At 37.1% G+C, this 17591-nt stretch overlaps 1 protein-coding gene across 10 annotated transcripts in view; it reads right to left on the minus strand.

The window, feature by feature from the left end:
* MAPK10 (mitogen-activated protein kinase 10) overlaps nucleotides 1-17591 on the minus strand; it is a 430726-nt gene that overhangs the window by 160181 nt on the left and 252954 nt on the right. For 8 of the 10 annotated variants that reach the window (XM_055111579.2, XM_034958876.3, XM_003811246.7 and 5 more), the window contains one exon: nucleotides 16158-16229. The exons of 1 other annotated variant lie outside the window; for it this stretch is intronic. In XM_055111579.2, the coding sequence (XP_054967554.1) occupies nucleotides 16158-16223 (66 nt within the window). In that variant the 5' untranslated portion in view covers nucleotides 16224-16229. Of the gene's footprint in view, nucleotides 1-16130; nucleotides 16230-17591 lie in introns of those variants that run through there. One more of the 10 variants, XM_003811245.7, reaches the window with a different exon arrangement.

Here is a 17591-nt window from a genome sequence, read left to right on the forward strand (position 1 = left end):
AAAAACCTTTTTCCCCCTACTGGTCCAAAAGCATCTTAGGTTCCTTTGCATTTAATCATAGTTTTTTTGTTCTCAGTTAAATGTAGTTTAAGTGGTATTATAAAAATAAAATGAGGTAAAACATTAATAAATTTTTCACACACAGTAAGTATTCAATAAGTAGTGAGGGGTTTTGGTTGGTTGGATGTTTGGTGACTCATTATTGCTTATCTCTGAGGTCTTGAACTCTAAGGAGTAGGGTTTTTTTTTTATGTTTATAAGCCTAACCACTCCCTACCATGATTGAGAGTAAACAGCATGTTTTTTAGGAGAGTAACCACAGCATGCTGTGTCTCTAGTTTATATTACACAAATTACAAGTACATTTTATAGGTACTCAGTAAGATGTCTTGTAACAAAGGCCATTTATGATAAACCCATAGCTAACATCATACTGAATAGGGAAAACCTTAAACTTTTCCTCTAAGAAGTGGAACAAGACAGCCCACTCTTTCCACTATTATTCAACATCGTACTGGAAGAACTGGTCAAAGCAATTAGACATGAGAAATAAGTAAAGGGCATCCAAAGTAGAAAGGAAGAAGTCAAGTTGTCCCTGTTTGCAGATGGCATGAACTCATATATAGAAAAACCTAAAGACTCTACTAAAAAACCCTTAGAAGTAACAAAACAAATTCAATAAAATTGCAGAATGCAAAATCAACAAACAAAAATCAGTAGCATTTCTACACACGAACAACAAACTAGCTAAAAAAGAAATCAAGAAGTTTGCTGGGTGTGGTGGCGCACACTTATAATCCCGGCACTTTGGGAGGCCAAGGCGGGCACATCACAAGGTCAGGAGATTGAGACCATCCTGGCTAACATGATGAAACCTTGTCTCTACTAAAAATACAAAGAATTAGCCAGGCGTGGTGGTCAGCACCTGTAGTCCCAGCTACTTGGGATACTGAGGCAGGAGAATCACTTGAACCTGGGAAGTGGAGGTTGCAGTGAGCTAAGATCACACCACTGCACTCCAGCCTGGGTAACAGAGTGACTCCATCTCAAAAAAAAAAAAAAAAAAGAAAGAAAAGAAAAGAAATCAAGAAGTCAATTCCATTTACAATACTACACAAAAAATAAAATACCTAGGAATAAAGTTAACCAAGGAGGTGAAAGACTTATACAAGGAAAACTATAAAACACTGATGAAAGTAATTAAAAAGGATACAAATGAAAAGATATCTCATGCTTATGGATCAGAAGAATTAATATTGTTAAATGACCATACCAACCAAAGCAACCTACACATTCAATGTAATGCCTACCAAAATACCAACGACATTCTTCCCAGGAAAAAAAATCCAAAAATTTGTATGGAAACACAAAAGGCCCCAAATAGCCAAAGCAATCCTTAACAAAGAGAACAAAGCTAAAGATATTACGCCACCAGACTTCAAAATATACTACAAGGCTATAGTAACCAAAACAGCATGGCACTGGCATAAAAACAGGCACATAGGCCAACAGAACAAATTAGAAAACCCAGAAATTAATTTACATATCTACGCCAACTACCTTTTGACAAAGCTACCAAGAACATACACTGGGGAAGGGAAACTCTCTTCAATAAATGATGCTAAATGGTTATCCATATGAAGAAGAATGAAACTATATCTCTCACAATAAACAAAATACAACTCAAGATAGATGAAATACTTAAATGTAAGACCTAAAACTATAAAACTACTAGAAGAAGACATAGGGAATATGCTTTGGGACATTGTTCTGGGCAAAGATTTTATGAAAATAAAACCTCAAAAGCAGAGGCAACAAAACCAAAAAAAAAAAAAAATTGGATTGTTTCAAACTAAAAAGCTTTTGCACAGCAAAGGAAACAATCAGCAAAGTGAAAATACAACCCACAGAATGGGAGAAAATATTTTCAAACTATTCATTCCAAAGGGAATTAATATCCTAAATATACAAGGAGCTCAAATATCTCAATAACAACAACAAAATCTGGATTATAAAATAAACAAATGATCTGAACAGACATGTCTCAAAAGAAGACACACAAATGGCCAACAAATATATGAAAAGATCACTCAACATCACTAATCATCAGGGAACTACAAATCAAAACCACATTGATGTGTTATCCTACCCCGGTTAGAATGACTATTATACAAAGGACAAAAAATAATAAATGTTGGTGAGATGTGGAGAAAAGGAAGCTCTTATACGCTGTTGGTGGGAATGTAAACTAGTACAACCACTATGGAGAACAGTATATAGGTTCTTCAAAAAACTACAGATAGAATTACCATATGATCCAGCAATCCCACTACTGGGTGTTCATCAAAAAAAAAAAAAAAAAGAAGAAAAAAGAAAATTAGTGTATCAAAGAGATATCTGCACCCCCATGTTTACTGCACTATTCACAATAGCCAAGACATGGAATCAACCTTAGCTGTCCAACAACAGATGACTAGATAAAGCAAATTAGGTATATACACTCAATGGAATACTACTGAGCCATAAAAGAGAAATGAAATCCTGTCATTCTCAGCACCATGAATGGAACTGGAAGACATTATGTTAAGTGAAATAAGACAAGAACAGGAAGTTAAACACCACATGTTCTCATTCATATATGGAAGCTAAAAAAAGTTGATCTCATAGAAGTAAAAAGTAGAACACAGGATACTGGAGGCTGAGATGGGTAAGGGTTGGGGAAAAAAGAGATTGTTAAAGGGTATAAAATTAGAGCTAGACAGGAAGAATATAATATGGTGTTCTATAGCACTGTAGGGTGACTACAGTTTATATTATAAATTTCAAATAGTGAGAAGGAGGATATGGAATGTTCCCAAAACAAAGAAATGATAAATGTTTGAGATGATGGATATGTTAATTACCCTGATGTGATTACTATACATTATATGTATCAAAACATCACTATGTACCACCATAAACATGTATGATTGTTATGTGCCAATTTTTTTAAGTAAATTAAATTTTTTAATGGGATGGATATTAAACTAATAAATTAGAAAGATTAGCAAAAACTCTTAACAATATGTGTTGAATCAATGAATGGTAAAGTCAATAATCAATCAGTCAACGAGTAGATAAGGAGCCAAAAGGAGTTTTTGTGTCATAAGAAAAAGGAAGACCAGTCTTAGCTCAGTCCCTTTTACTTCTAGTGCTGCTTAAATTTATGATTTGATGATTAATTAATTTATACCCTCTGTGTCACAGGCTTTCTCAAAATCAGGAAATAATTTAAAATTATTCATAACTAAATCATCGGTAAATGTTTACAGAGGACACTAAGTTGATAAATGTTAGATAAATGTTAGGTAAATACTGATTTATGATTAGGAAAATAATGAAAACAAAATTAAATCTATTAACATATACTTGTAGGATATGAGGATGTTAAAAAATTGATTTGATTTTGAAAAGCAAGCAAACACATTTCTACTTAGGAAATGCTGTTTTTCTGCTGGGTTTTCATTTTCCCTCTTTCATTGAATATTTTCTGGAGTAAGATAAACTTCTGGGCCTGGGAGTTAAGGAGGAAGATGCCCTGGTCCTGACCCTGAGATAGTACCACTGAATGGGGAAAACAAATCTGTAAACTTAGTAGTAATGCACAAAGAATGCGGTAAGTGCTGTAGACACCAGTGAGTGTGTAGGAGTTGGGGGGCCACAACACATATTATTTCTCTGTGAATATATCCCCTGGTTAAAATCCTGAATAATCTGTTCAGTACAACAAAGTTCCAAAAAGAACACTTCCATGAGTTTTTTAAATTCATAGAGTGAAATGTAACAGTTCTGTACCTCTGTTCAATTGAGAAAAGAGGGCTAAGACTAGTTACCTATTGCTCAGGAGAATCAAGAATTTTGCACTTTATATTCCCTGTAGGTTTATATTTTTGTAATTATTGAATTAATACCAGTGCAAACTAAAGATTATTCTTTTATTGTCCAACATTACAAAGAAGAATTTCACCCAAGACTATAACAAGAAACCTCTTGCCTTCAAAAGCTACTTGGTTGGGTTAAAAAAAAAAAACAAGAGTAACTTCTTCAAAAAAGTCAGTGAATCCCATATTCTTCAAATAATTCAGTTAAGAATTAAGGTAAAAACTATTATAGATAATGTACCTATTTTCTGTTAACAAACACTATTCAGCAATTTCATTTTCCGTATTTCTCTGATTTCTTGCAGACAATAGTGAAAAACTTAGAAATATGATATAATTGAAAACCCCATGGACTAAGGCTCAAGAGACTGGAATTCTGGACACAGTTAATTATTAATTAATTATTGACAAGTTTTTTAAGGTCTTTGAGTATTGTCTGTTGGGCAAAAAGTTGAGAGTACCCTTAGCCAAGCTGGTGATAAGCTTAAACACCATAGCACATAAAGGATCTGTGAGATGCCCCAGGAAATGAGAAGCTTCCAAGGAGCATAGTTAGAAAGAAAACCCCAATAGATCATTCTGCCTCTAAAAATAAATACACTGTTTTCTTTAAATTGCTAGAGAAGTGAATAAGTTATAAGAAAAATAAAAATAAATGTTTTTATCAGAGAAAATTCTACATAGGAAGTAAATAAAATGTCCAGTCACAAATGGAAATATTTTTACTATGCTATTTCTAGATTTTTTAAAAACATTATAGGCATGCATATTTTCTGTGTATTAAAAGCTCATAGTAAGCAAGAAAATCCATTCATTAAGAAAGTTCATGCTTCACTTCTTTTTATTCCTTTGCTTTAAAAGAACTCTCATTAAAAATAAACATTCTGTATCTACACCCAAATGTAGAAAGTTGAACTGAAAAATAACAACCTACACAAAGACTTTCTGTATTTTAAAAAATGGCTGAAATTTTTAGGTTATGTTAATTGATAATTGTTTTTGAGGTTCAGATTTAATCTTGAAATATCTAAAACATTAACTTAGATTTTAGTTTTGGCTGTTTTTTTTTTTATTATACTTTAAGTTTTAGGGTACATGTGCACAACGTGCAGGTTTGTTACATATGTATACATGTGCCATGTGGGTGTGCTGCACTCAGTAACTCGTCATTTAACACTAGGTGTATCTCCAAATGCTATCCCTCCCCCCTCCCCCCACCCCACAACAGGCCCCAGTGTGTGATGTTCCCCTTCCTGTGTCCATGTGTTCTCATTGTTCAATTCCCACCTATCAGTGAGAACCTGCAGTGTTTGGTTTTTTGTCCTTGCGATAGTTTGCTGAGAATGATGGTTTCCAGCTTCATCCATGTCCCTACAAAGGACATGAACTCATCATTTTTGATGGCTGCATAGTATTCTATGGTGTATATGTGCCACATTTTCTTAATCCAGTCTATCATTGTTGGACATTTGGGTTGGTTCCAAGTCTTTGCTATTGTGAATAGTGCTGCAATAAACATATGTGTGCATGTGTCTTTATAGCAGCATGATTTGTAATCCTTTGGGTATATACCCAGTAATGGGATGGCTGGGTCAAATGGTATTTCTAGTTCTAGATCCCTGAGGAATCGCCACACTGACTTCCACAATTGTTGAACTAGTTTACCCTCCCATCAACAGTGTAAAAGTGTTCCTATTTCTCCACATCCTCTCCAGCACCTGTTGTTTCCTGACTTTTTAATGATTGCCATTCTAACTGGTGTGAGATGGTATCTCATTGTGGTTTTGATTTGCATTTCTCTGATGGCCAGTGATGATGAGCATTTTTTCATGTGTCTTTTGGCTGCATAAATGTCTTCTTTTGAGAAGTGTCTGTTCATATCCTTTGCCCACTTTTTGATGGGGTTGTTTGTTTTTTTCTTGTAAATTTGTTTGAGTTCATTGTAGATTCTGGATATTAGCCCTTTGTCAGATGAGTAGATTGCAAAAATTTTCTCCCATTTTGTAGGTTGCCTGTTCACTCTGATGGTAGTTTCTTTTGCTGTGCAGAAGCTCTTTAGTTTAATTAGATCCCATTTGTCAATTTTGTCTTTTGTTGCCATTGCTTTTGGTGTTTTAGACATGAAGTCCTTGCCCATACCTATGTCTTGAATGGTATTGCCTAGGTTTTCTTCTAGGGTTTTTATGGTTTTAGGTCGGTTGGTATGTTTTTTAAGTGATAATGGCAAGTAAATGGCTAGGATAATGAAGGCTAAGGAAATAGCTCACAGTCATACAGCTTGCAAGTGCTAGGGCCCAGATATTTAACCTAAAAATTCAGGCCTACTCATTTTACACCACAGCAGGATCACTGTTGCTACTGATTACATAAGCAAAACATGTATGATTCATTTATTCAGTCTGCAAATGTTTGATGAGAGCCTACTGATATGGTTTGGATATTTGTCCCCTTCAAATCTCATGTTAAAATGTAATCCTCAGTGCTGGAGGTGAGGCCTGGTGGGAGGTGTTTGGGTCATGGAGGTGGATCCCTTGTGGCTTGGTGTTGTCCTCACTATAGTGAGTGAGTTCTTGTGAGATCTGGTTGCTTAGAAGTGTGTGGCACCTTCCCTGCTTTCTCTCTTGCTCCCACTCTGGCCGTGTGAGATCCTGCTCCTCCCTTGCTTTCTACCATAATTGTAAGCTTCCTGAGTCCCTCACCAGAAGCAGATGCCTGCGCCACATTTCTTGTACTGTCTGCAGAACCATGAGCCAGTTAAACCTCTTTTCTCTATAAATTACCCAGCCTCAAGTATTTCTTTATAGCATCACAAGAACTGCCTAATACACCAACCCTATGTCAGATACTACTGTGAGTTCTGCAGTACAGCAGTGAACAGGAGACGATTCCAATGGTGTGCTGGTAAATGTTCAACAACTGGCTGGGGAGGAGAAAAAATGGGAAGGGGGCCTATTTGCAGTATTTGCACATTTCTGTAACATAAATACTCCGATCATGACAGATTTTAAGTTACCAACTTGGCATCATTAAACTTTGAGTTGGAAAGTTGTGCATATTCAGCTCTTGTGAGCCTGTGTGAACTGGCCCCAGCAGGACACTGAAAAAAATCTGGTTCATGTGCAAAATGCATTCAAGTGGAGAGAGAGAAGCAAAATTCCAGACCAGCAACATATATAGAACGTTAGATACTGATGTATTATGGAGGCAGGGAAGTTGGGTATGCAGTCAGGTAGTTAGGACTATTTTTAAAAGGATTGTCAGGAAAGATTTGCTTAAAAATGACATTTCAGTGAAGCCCTGAAGATGGTTAAGGAGTGGCCCAAGTGGATAACAGAAGAACATTTTAGGATAGAGGTTTCTAGGGGGCTAGATAATAAAGGCTTGAGGATTTATTATAAGGATTTTAATTTTTGCTGAGTGAGATAGGAAGACATTGAAAGGTCTTTCTCTTTTGTTTTAGTTTTAGTCAAGGAGTGACATGATCTCACTTATATTTCTCAAAGACAATTCTTTCTAATGTTTTAAGAGTAAACCACTTGGGGGTGGGCAAAAGTAGAAGCTCTTACAATAATTTAAGCAAGAGATAAGGGTATCTTTCAGGGTGGTAGTGGAGAAATAGTGAGAATCAGTGAGATTCCAGTTATGTTTTAATTATAGAGTCAACAGAATTTGCTGACAGCTTGAATATGGAGTGTGACCCAAAAGATGATTCCAAGGATTTTATTATAAGTGGAAGAGTGAAGTTATCAGTTACTGAACTGGAGTAGACAATGGGAAGAGTAATTTTAGAGGATAGATGAGGTGTTGATTTGGAATGCGTACAGTCTGATATGCCTATTTGACATCTAAGTGGAGATGTAGAACAGACAGTTGAATATGAGTCCAGTTCCAGGAAAATGTTTGGGTTGGAGATAAAACTGTGTGATATTCATGATAATGATAATATTTAAAGCACTGGGACTCAGTGGGAGCACCAGAGAGTGAGTATAAATTTATTTAAAATTTAATCATCTATTTAACAAACACATGTGCCAGTACTGCTCTCAGTGCTTTGCAAGTATAAACTCATTTAATTCTCATAACAAGCCTAAAATGTAGGTATTATTATTTCCTCCTTTTATAAATAAAGAAACTGAAGCACATAGAGATCAAGTAACTTGCCCAAGGTCACAAGTAAATGGCTAATAAGGGATAGAAATGGAATTTCTAACCAAGGCTGTCTAGCACTGGAGTTCTTATTAGAGAAGTTATCTAATGGCCTGAGACTTCAGAAACTGCAACAATTACAGGTTAGGGAGATGAGAGAGATCAGTAAATCTTATTCATTGCAGGCAACACATTTTACTTTCTCATAGAAAATCTATGCTCAAGGAAAGTACATACAGTAGTTACAGAAAGTATATGCAAAAACAATGTTTCGTTTCCTTTTATGCTTTTTTATATTTTCTATAATAAGCAAATATTAATTCTGGAATCAGGAAAGATTGCATTAAAATAAAGCAAAAGAGTTATTTTAAAAATCTTGTTTCAATGATTCATGTCATTCTCTATTTAAAACACAGCTCAAAGAGAAGGTGCAATGATAATCATGCTGAAAAACTGAAGGGAAGCTCTCTGCTTAAGTATGAATAAGGTAACATACAATTTTTTGCCAAAACTAGAACAATTCTTGAGAGTAAAAGAGAGCACTGTCAATTATATATGACAACAGGGTTAAGTTAGAACTGTTTTAAAAATACTTGAAGTTTATGTAGGTGCCCTAGGGAGCCTTCTCCTTAAAGATAGGGTTTGCATGAATACAAAGAAGTCAACTCTTATCTAGTCCATGCACACTACCAAACGTTGTTGCCACCTTCTTACTTTCCCTTCTAGGTTAAGTATACCGTTGTTTGTCACTATTGTTGGTTAACGTTTTTACTATTATAAGTACTGGTTAGAATTAGGCATCAGAAAACAAGCTGACTACCACCTGTATATTATTATAGTGGGTTTAGAGATACTCTATTTGAGGCTAATCAGTTCTTATGATGAGAAATAATAATACAGTAGTCTCCCCTTATATTCAGAGAATACATTTTAAGACCCCCAGTGGATGCCTGAAACCACAGATAGCACTGAACCCTATACATATATACCTATGATAAAGTTTAATTTATAAGTTAGGCACAGTAAGATATTAACAAAAATAACTAATATAAAATAGAACAATTAAGTAAAATAAAAGTTACTTGAACACGAGCACTGTGATACCACAACAGTCAATCTGATAACAGAGATGGTTGTTATGTAATTCACTGGCAGGTGGCATTATATGGACGTGCTGCACAACCTAAGTGGGATGGAGCAAGATGGCACAAGATTTCTTCACACTACTCAGAACAGCGTGCAATCTAAAACTCATGAGTTGTTATTTCTGGAATTTTAAATTTAATATTTTGAGGACCACAGTTAACAGTGGGTGACTGAAACTGTGGAAACCGAAACCACAGATAAGGGGGGACTACTGTAAAGAATGAAGCTATTTTTATGGTTAAAGACCCATTTCAAGGATTTGAAAAGAAATACTAAAATCTTTAAGTGTAAATATAATCAAAGAAGAAATCACTTTATAAAAAAACTTGAAAAAATTACCTTTATTCCCATTCTAACTTAAATGAATTAGAAACTAAACACCTATTCACTTCCATTTCCTAAACTACTTTTTAAAAAACTTATACTTTAAGTTCTGGGATACATGTGCAGAACATGAAGGTTTGTTACATAGGTATACATGTGCCATGGTGGTTTGCTGTACCCATCAATCTGTCATCTACATTAGGTGTTTCTCCTAATTCTATCCCTCTTGACATGCCCTGGTGTGTGATGTTCCCCTCCCTGTGTCCATGTGTTCTCATTGTTCAGCTCCCACATGTGAGTGAGAACATGGGGTGTTTGGCTTTCTGTTCCTGTTAGTTTGCTAAGAATGATGGTTTCCAGCTTCATCCATGTCCCCGCAAAGGACGTGAACTCATCATTTTTTCTGGCTGCATAGTATTCCATGGTGTGTATGTGGCATATTTTCTTTATCCAGTCTATTACTGATGGGCATTTGGTTTGGTTGCAAGTCTTGCTATTGTGAACAGTGCCACTATAAACATACCTGTGCATGTGTCTTTACAGTTGAATGATTAGAATCCTTTGGATATATACCCAGTAATGGGATTGCTGGGTCAAATGGTGTTTCTGGTTCTAGATCCTTGAGGAATCACCAGACTGTCTTCCACAATGGTTGAACTAATTTACACTCCCACCAACAGTGTAAAAGCTTTCCTATTCCTCCACATCCTCTCCAGCATCTGTTGTTTCCTGACTTTTTAATGCTCACCATTCTAATTGGCATGAGATGTTATCTCATTGTGGTTTTGATTTGCATTTCTCCAATGACCAGTGATGAAGAGCTTTTTTTCATATGTTTGTTGTCTGCATAAATGTCTTCTTTTGAGAAGTGACTGTTCATATCATTTGCCCATTTTTTGATGGGGTTGTTTGTTATTTTCTCATAAATTTAAGTTCTTTATAGATTCTGGAGTTTAGCCCTTTGTCAGATGGATACATTGCAAAAATGTTCCCCCATTCTGTGGGTTGCCTGTTCACTCTGGTAATAGTTTCTTTTGCTGTGCAGAAGCTCTTTAGTTTAACTAGATCCCATTTGTCAATTTTGGCTTTTGTTGCCATTGCTTTTGGTGTTTTAGTCATGAAGTCTTTGCCCATGCCTATGTCCTGAATGATATTACCTAGGTTTTCTTCCACGGTTTTTACGATTTTTATGGTTTTAGGTCTTACGTTTAAGTCTTTAATCCATCTTGAGTTAATCTTTGTATAAGGTGTAAGGAAAGGGTCCAGTTTCAGTTTTCTGCATATGGCTAGCCAGTTTTCCCAACACCATTTATTAAATAGGGAATCCTTTCCCCATGGCTTATTTTTGTTGAAGATCAGATGGTTGTAGATTTGGGGCATTATTTCTGAGGCCTCTGTTCTGTTCCATTGGTCTATATATTTGTTTTGGTACCAGCACCATGCTGTTTTGGTTACTGTAGCCTTGTAATATAGTTTGAAGTCAGGTAGCATGATGCCTCCAGTGTTGTTCTTTTTGCTTAGGATTGTCTTGGCTTTATGGGCTCTTTTTTGGTTCCATATGAAATTTAAAGTAGTTTTTTCTAATTCTGTGAAGAATGTCAAAGGTAGTTTGATGGGAATAGCATTGAATCTATAAATTACTTTGGGCAGTATGGCCATTTTCACAATATTGATTCTTCCTATCCATGAGCATGGTATGTTTTGTTTTTCCATTTGTTTGTGTCCTCTCTTATTTCCTTCAGCCATGTTTTGTAGTTCTCCTTGAAGAGATCATTCGCATCCCTTTTAATGTTATTCCTAGGTATTTTATTCTCTTTGTAGCAATTGTGAATGGGAGTTCACTCATGATTTGGCTCTCTGTGTGTCTATTATTGGTACATAGAAATGCTTGTGATATTTGCACATTGACTTTGTATCTTGAGACTTTGCTGAAGTTGCTTATCAGATTAAGGAGATTTTGGACTGAGATGATGAGGTTTTCTAAATATACAATCATGTCATCTGCAAACAGAGAAAATTTGACTTCTTCTCTTCTTATTTGAATACGCTTTATTTCATTCTCTTGCCTGATTGCCCTGGTCAGAACTTCCAATACTCTGTTGAATAGGAGTGGTGAGAGACGGCATCCTTGTCTTCTGCTGGTTTTCAAAGGGAATTATTCCAGCTTTTCCCATTCAGTATGATACTGGCTGTGGAACTGTCATAAATAGCTCTTATTATTTTGAGATACGTTCCATCAGTGCCTAGTTTATTGAGAGTTTTTAGCATGAATGGGTGTTGAATTTTATCAAAGGTCTTTTCTGCATCTATTGAGATAAACATGTGGTTTTTGTCATTGGTTCTGTTTCTGTGATGGATTACATTTATTGATTTGCATATGCTGAACCACCCTTGCATCCCAGGGATGAAGCCAACTTGGTCAAGGTAGATAAGCTTTTTGATGTGCTGCTGGATTCAGTTTGTCAGTATTTTATTGAGGACTTTTACATTGATGTTCATCAGGGATACTGCCCTGAAATTTTCTTTTTACGCTGTGTCTCTGCCAGGTTTTGGTATCAGTATGATGCTGGCCTCATAAAATGAGTAAGGAAGGAGTCCCTCTTTTTCTATTGTCTGGAATAGTTTCAGAAGGAATGATACCAGCTCCTCTGTACCTCCGGTAGAATTCAGCTGTGAATCTGTCTGGTCCTGGGCTTTTTTTGGTTGGTAGGCTACTAATTACTGCCTCAATTTCAGCACTTGTTATTGGTCTATTCAGGGATTTAACTTCTTCCTGGTTTAGTCTTGGGAGGGTGTATGTGTCCAGGAATTTAACCATTTTTTCTAGATTTTCAAGTTTATTTGCATAGAGGTGTTTATAGTATTCTCTGACGGTAGTCTGTATTTCTGTGGGATCAGTGGTGATATCCCCTTCTTCATTTTTTATTGTGTCTATTTGATTCTTCTTTCTTTTCCTCTTTATTAGTCTGGCTAGCAGTCTATCTATTTTGTTAACCTTTTCAAAAAAACCAGCTCCTGGATTCTGTGATTTTTTGAAGGGTTTTTTGTGTATCTATCCTTCAGTTCTGCTCTGATCTTAGTTATTTCTTGTCCTCTGCTATCTTTTGAAATTGTTTACTCTTGCTTCTCTAGTTCTTTTAATTATGATGTTAGGATGTTGATTTTAGATCTTTTTCACTTTCTCCTGTGGGCATTTAGTGCTATAAATTTCCCTCTAACCACTGCTTTAGCTGTCTCCCAGAGATTCTGGTATATTGTGTCTTTGTTCTCCTCGATTTCAAATAACTGATTTATTTCTGCCTTAATTTTGTTATTTACCCAGTAGTCATTTAGGAGCAGGTTGTTCAGTATCTATGTAGTTCTGTGGTTTTGAGTAAGTTTTTAAATCCTGCATTCTAATTTCATTGCACTGTGGTCTGAAAGACTGTTTGTTATGATTTCCATTCTTTTGCATTTGCTGAGGAGTGTTTTACTTCCAATTATGTGGTCAATTTTAGAATAAATGCTATGTGGTGTTGAGAAGAATGTATATTCTGCTGATTTGGGGTGGAAAGTTCTGTGGATGTCTATTAGGTCCACTTGGTCCAGAGCTGCATTCAAGTCCTGAATATCCTTGTTAATTTTCTGCCTCGTTGATCTGTCTAATATTGACAATGGGGTGTTAAATTCTCCCACTGTTATTGTATGAGAGTCTAAGTCTCCTTGTAGGTCTCTAAGAACTTGCCTTATGAATCTAGGTGCTCCTGTATTGGGTGTATATAAATTTAAGAGAGTTAGCTCTTCTTGTTGCATTGACCCCTTTACCTTTATGTAATGCCTTTCTTTGTCTTTTTTGATCTTTATCAGAGACTAGGATTACAACCCGTGCTTTTTTTTTTGCTTTCCATTTGTTTAGTAACTATTCCTCCATCCCATTATTTTGAGCCTATATGTGTCTTTGCATGTGAGATGGGTCTCCTGAATACAGCACACCGATGGGTCTTGACTCTATCCAATTTTAACTTGATCCAATTTGCCAGTCTGTGTCTTTTGATTGGGGCATTTAGCCCATTTACCTTTAAGGTTAATATTGTTATGTGTGAATTTGATCCTATCATTACGATGTCAGCTGGTTATTTTGCCCATTAGTTGATGCAGTTTCTTCATAGTGTCGATGGTCTTTACAATTTGGGATGTTTTTTCAGTGGCTGGTACCAATTGTTCCTTTCTGTATTTAGTGCTCTCTCCAGGAGCTCTTGTAAGGCAGGCCTGGTGGTGACAGAATCTCTCAGCATTTGCTTGTCTGTAAAGGATTTTATTTCTCCTTCACTTATGAAGCTTAATTTGGCTGGATATGAAATTCTGGGTTGAAAATTCTTTTCTTTAAGAATGTCGAATATTGCCCCCCACTCTCTTCTGGCTTGTAGGGTTTCTGCAGAGATATTTGCTGTTAGTCTGATCAGCTTCCCTTTATGGGTAACCCAACCTTTCTCTCTGGCTGCCCTTACCATTTTTTCCTTCATTTTAACCTTGGTGAATCTGACGATTATATATCTTGGGGTTGGTCTTCTCAAGGAGTATCTCTGTGGTGTTTTCTGTATTTCCTGGATATGAATGTTGGCCTCTCTTGCTAGGTTGGGGAAGTTCTCCTGGATAATATCCTAAAGAGTGTTTTTCAACTTGGTTCCATTCTCCCTGTTACTTTCAGGTACATCAATCAAACATAGGTTTGGTCTTTTCACATAGTCCTATATTTCTTGGAGGCTTTGTTCATTCTTTTTCATTCTTTTTTCTCTAATCTTGTCTTCACACTTTATTTCATTAAGTTGATCTTCAATCTCTGATATCCTTTCTTCCGCTTGATGGATTTGGCTATTGATACTTGTGTATGCTTCACGAAGTTCTCATGCTGCGTGTTTCAGCTCCATCAGGTCATTTATGTTCTTCTCTAAACTGGTTATTCTAGTTAGGAATTCCTTTAACCTTTTTTCAAGGTTCTTAACTCCCTCGCATTGAGTTAGAACATGCTCCTTTAGCTTGGAGGAGTTTGTTTTTACCCACCTTCTGAAGCCTACTTCTGTCAATTTGTCAAACTCATTCTCCATCCAGCTTTGTTCCCTTGCTGGCGAGGAGTTGTGATCCTTTGGAGGAGAAGAGGCATTCTGGCTTTTGGAATTTTCAGCCTTTTTGTGCTGGTTTTTCCTCATCTTTGTGGATTTATCTACCTTTGGTTTTTGATGCTGATGACCTTCAGATGGGGTTTTTGTGTGAATGTCCTTTTTGTTGATGTTGATGCTATTCCTTTCTGTTTGTTAGTTTTCCTTCTAACAGGCCCCTCTGCTGCAGCTCTGCTGGAGTTTGCTGGAGGTCCACTCCAGATCCTGTTTTCCTGAGTATCACCAGCAGAGACTGCAGAATAGCAAAGATTGCATCTGTTCCTTCCTCTGGAAGCTTTTTTCAGAGGGGCACCTGCCAGATGCCAGCTGGAGCTCTCCTGTATGAGGTGTCTGTCGACCCTTGCTGGGAGGTGTGGGGTCAGGGACCCACTTGAGGAGATAGTCTGTCCCTTAGCAGAGCTTGATTGCTGTGCTGGGAGATCTGCTGCTCCCTTCAGAGCTGGCAGGCAGGAACATTTAAGTCTGCTGAAGCTGTGCCCACAGCTGCCCCTTCACCCAGGTACTCTGTCCGAGGGAGATAGGAGTTTCATCTATAAGTCGCTGACTAAGGCTGCTGCCTTTCTTTCAGAGATGCCCTGCCCAGAGAGGCGGAATCTAGAGAGGCAGTCTGGCTACACTGGCTTTGCTGAGCTGTGGTGGCCTCTGCCCAGTTCGAACTTTCCAGCATCTTTGTTTACACTGTGAGGGGAAAACCGTCTACTCAAGCCTCAGTAATGGCAGACGCCCCTCCCCGCAACCAAGCTTGAGCATCCCAGGTCGACTTCATACTGCTGTGCTGTCAGTGAGAATTTTCAAGCCAGTGGATCTTAGCTTGCTGGGCTCCATGGGGGTGGGATCCCCTAAGCTAGACCACTTGGCTCCCTGGCTTCAGCCCCCTTTCCAGGGGGGGTGAATGGTTCTGTCTCGCTGGTGTTCCAGGCACCACTGGGGTATGAAAAGAATCTCTTGTAGCTAGCTTGGTGTCTGCCCAAACGGCCGCCCATTTTGTGCTTGAAACCCAGGACCCTTGCGGTGTAGACAGCTGAGGGAATCTGCAGGTTGCGAAGACCATCGAAAAAGTGTAGCATCTGGGCCAGAGTGCACCGTTCCTCACGGCACAGTCCCTCATGGCTTCCCTTGGCTAGGAGAGGGAGTTCCCTGACCCCTTGCACTTCCTGGGTGAGGCGACGCCCCACCCTGCTTCAGCTCGCCCTCTGTGGGCTGCACCCACTCTCTAACCTTTCCCAGTGAGAGGAACCAGGTACCTCATGTGGAAATGCAGAAATCACTCGTCTTCTGCGTTGATCTCGCTGGGAGCTGGAGACTGGGACTGTTTCTATTCAGCCGTCTTGCCAGCTCCTAATTCTAAACTACTGTTAATATGATATAAATACTGACTTTGGTGTGCAATGTATGCAAATGGTATGTCAAAGTGGAAATACAAGGGAATATACTGTACCTTGTTTTACCTGTAAGGAACACACACCTGACAAAAGGCAATTTTCACATCCAATGTTGGTTCACTGCAGTAGTATAAGAAATGGAGGCTCATAAATACCTAGAGGAAAAAGAAATGGAGCATAAATTTTCAAATCACTAGTTTTTCATTATATAACAATATAGATTTTGGCATAATTTGAGTTATATGCAAAGTACCATGCACGACATATCTCCAACATAATCCTTATCTTGACGTGTACTATACCTTTCACAAATTGTATTTAATAATGAAATAAGGTTAAAATGTCCTATCTTTTATAATGATCAATTCCATCACACTCATAAAGATTAGATATAAGAAAGTGGACATACCTAATAATTTAAAGGGAAATACATCCTGTTATAAAGCATTTTCAGTTCTTAACATTTAATTTACAAAAAAAACCCTCAAACATATGCTCAACAGGATATATATATTTATTGTAGAATAAAAGCACTATTAAATAAAATATAATTTATAATAGAATTCTATATAGGACTTGGAGTAATTATATTAGAGCATAGTGTATCAGTAATAGATAAATTTTTCAAACATGATATTGACCGAGAAGAAAAGCAGTTTATAACAGATATAAAGAATATACTATATTTATGTGAAATTTTAAAATTACAAAATATACAAAAATGATTATATATTGCTTTTAAGTACGTATAATTGTGGAGTAAAAAGTATTAGGCACCATATTAACATAAGTTTAATCTTGGTGGGAAGTACAAAAATTCAAGTATATCATTTTCTGTATGTTCGGAATATTCTATAAGTTTGCACGGTTTTAAGAGGAAAAGTTATCTAATGGTAGTAATGCCAAATTAGGTACTAAGTTATTTGAGAATGACACAGCAACATCAGAGAAACCCAAATAAATTGTTTTGAGTTCAATTAAACACACTTTGTTGAATGCTGATTGTGCGCAAAACGCACAATACTGTCAGATTAAACCATTTAAAAACACCATCAATATGTGACTTCCGTTTCTGGCAAGGATTGATAGATGTCCTGAAAATCACTATCAGTGCAAAATCCCTAAAAATGTTAACATAAAATACACAAAACATCTTTCAGAATGCATAGCTGAGTTGTCAAAAATAAAAGCATGAAAAGTTCTGAGAAGTTGAAAACAATGTGAAAGAATACATGCAGAGAAGTAAATGAGCTGAGGCCGCTGTTTGTCCCAGGCCGTCTGCTGATGTCTGATGACTAGAACTTTACTTCTTTTTTTATTTGTATTTTTTTATTATACTTTAAGTACTGGGATACATGTGCAGAACATGCAGGTTTGTTACACAGGTATACATGTGCCATGGTGGTTTGCTGCACCCATCAACCCATCATCTACATTAGGTATTTCTCTGAATGCTATCCCTCCCCTAGGCCCCCACCCTGACAGGCCCCCGTGTGTGATGTTCCCCTCCCTGTGTC

Source organism: Pan paniscus, chromosome 3 (assembly GCF_029289425.2).
Source record: "Pan paniscus chromosome 3, NHGRI_mPanPan1-v2.0_pri, whole genome shotgun sequence".
NCBI classification, from domain to species: domain Eukaryota; kingdom Metazoa; phylum Chordata; class Mammalia; order Primates; family Hominidae; genus Pan; species Pan paniscus.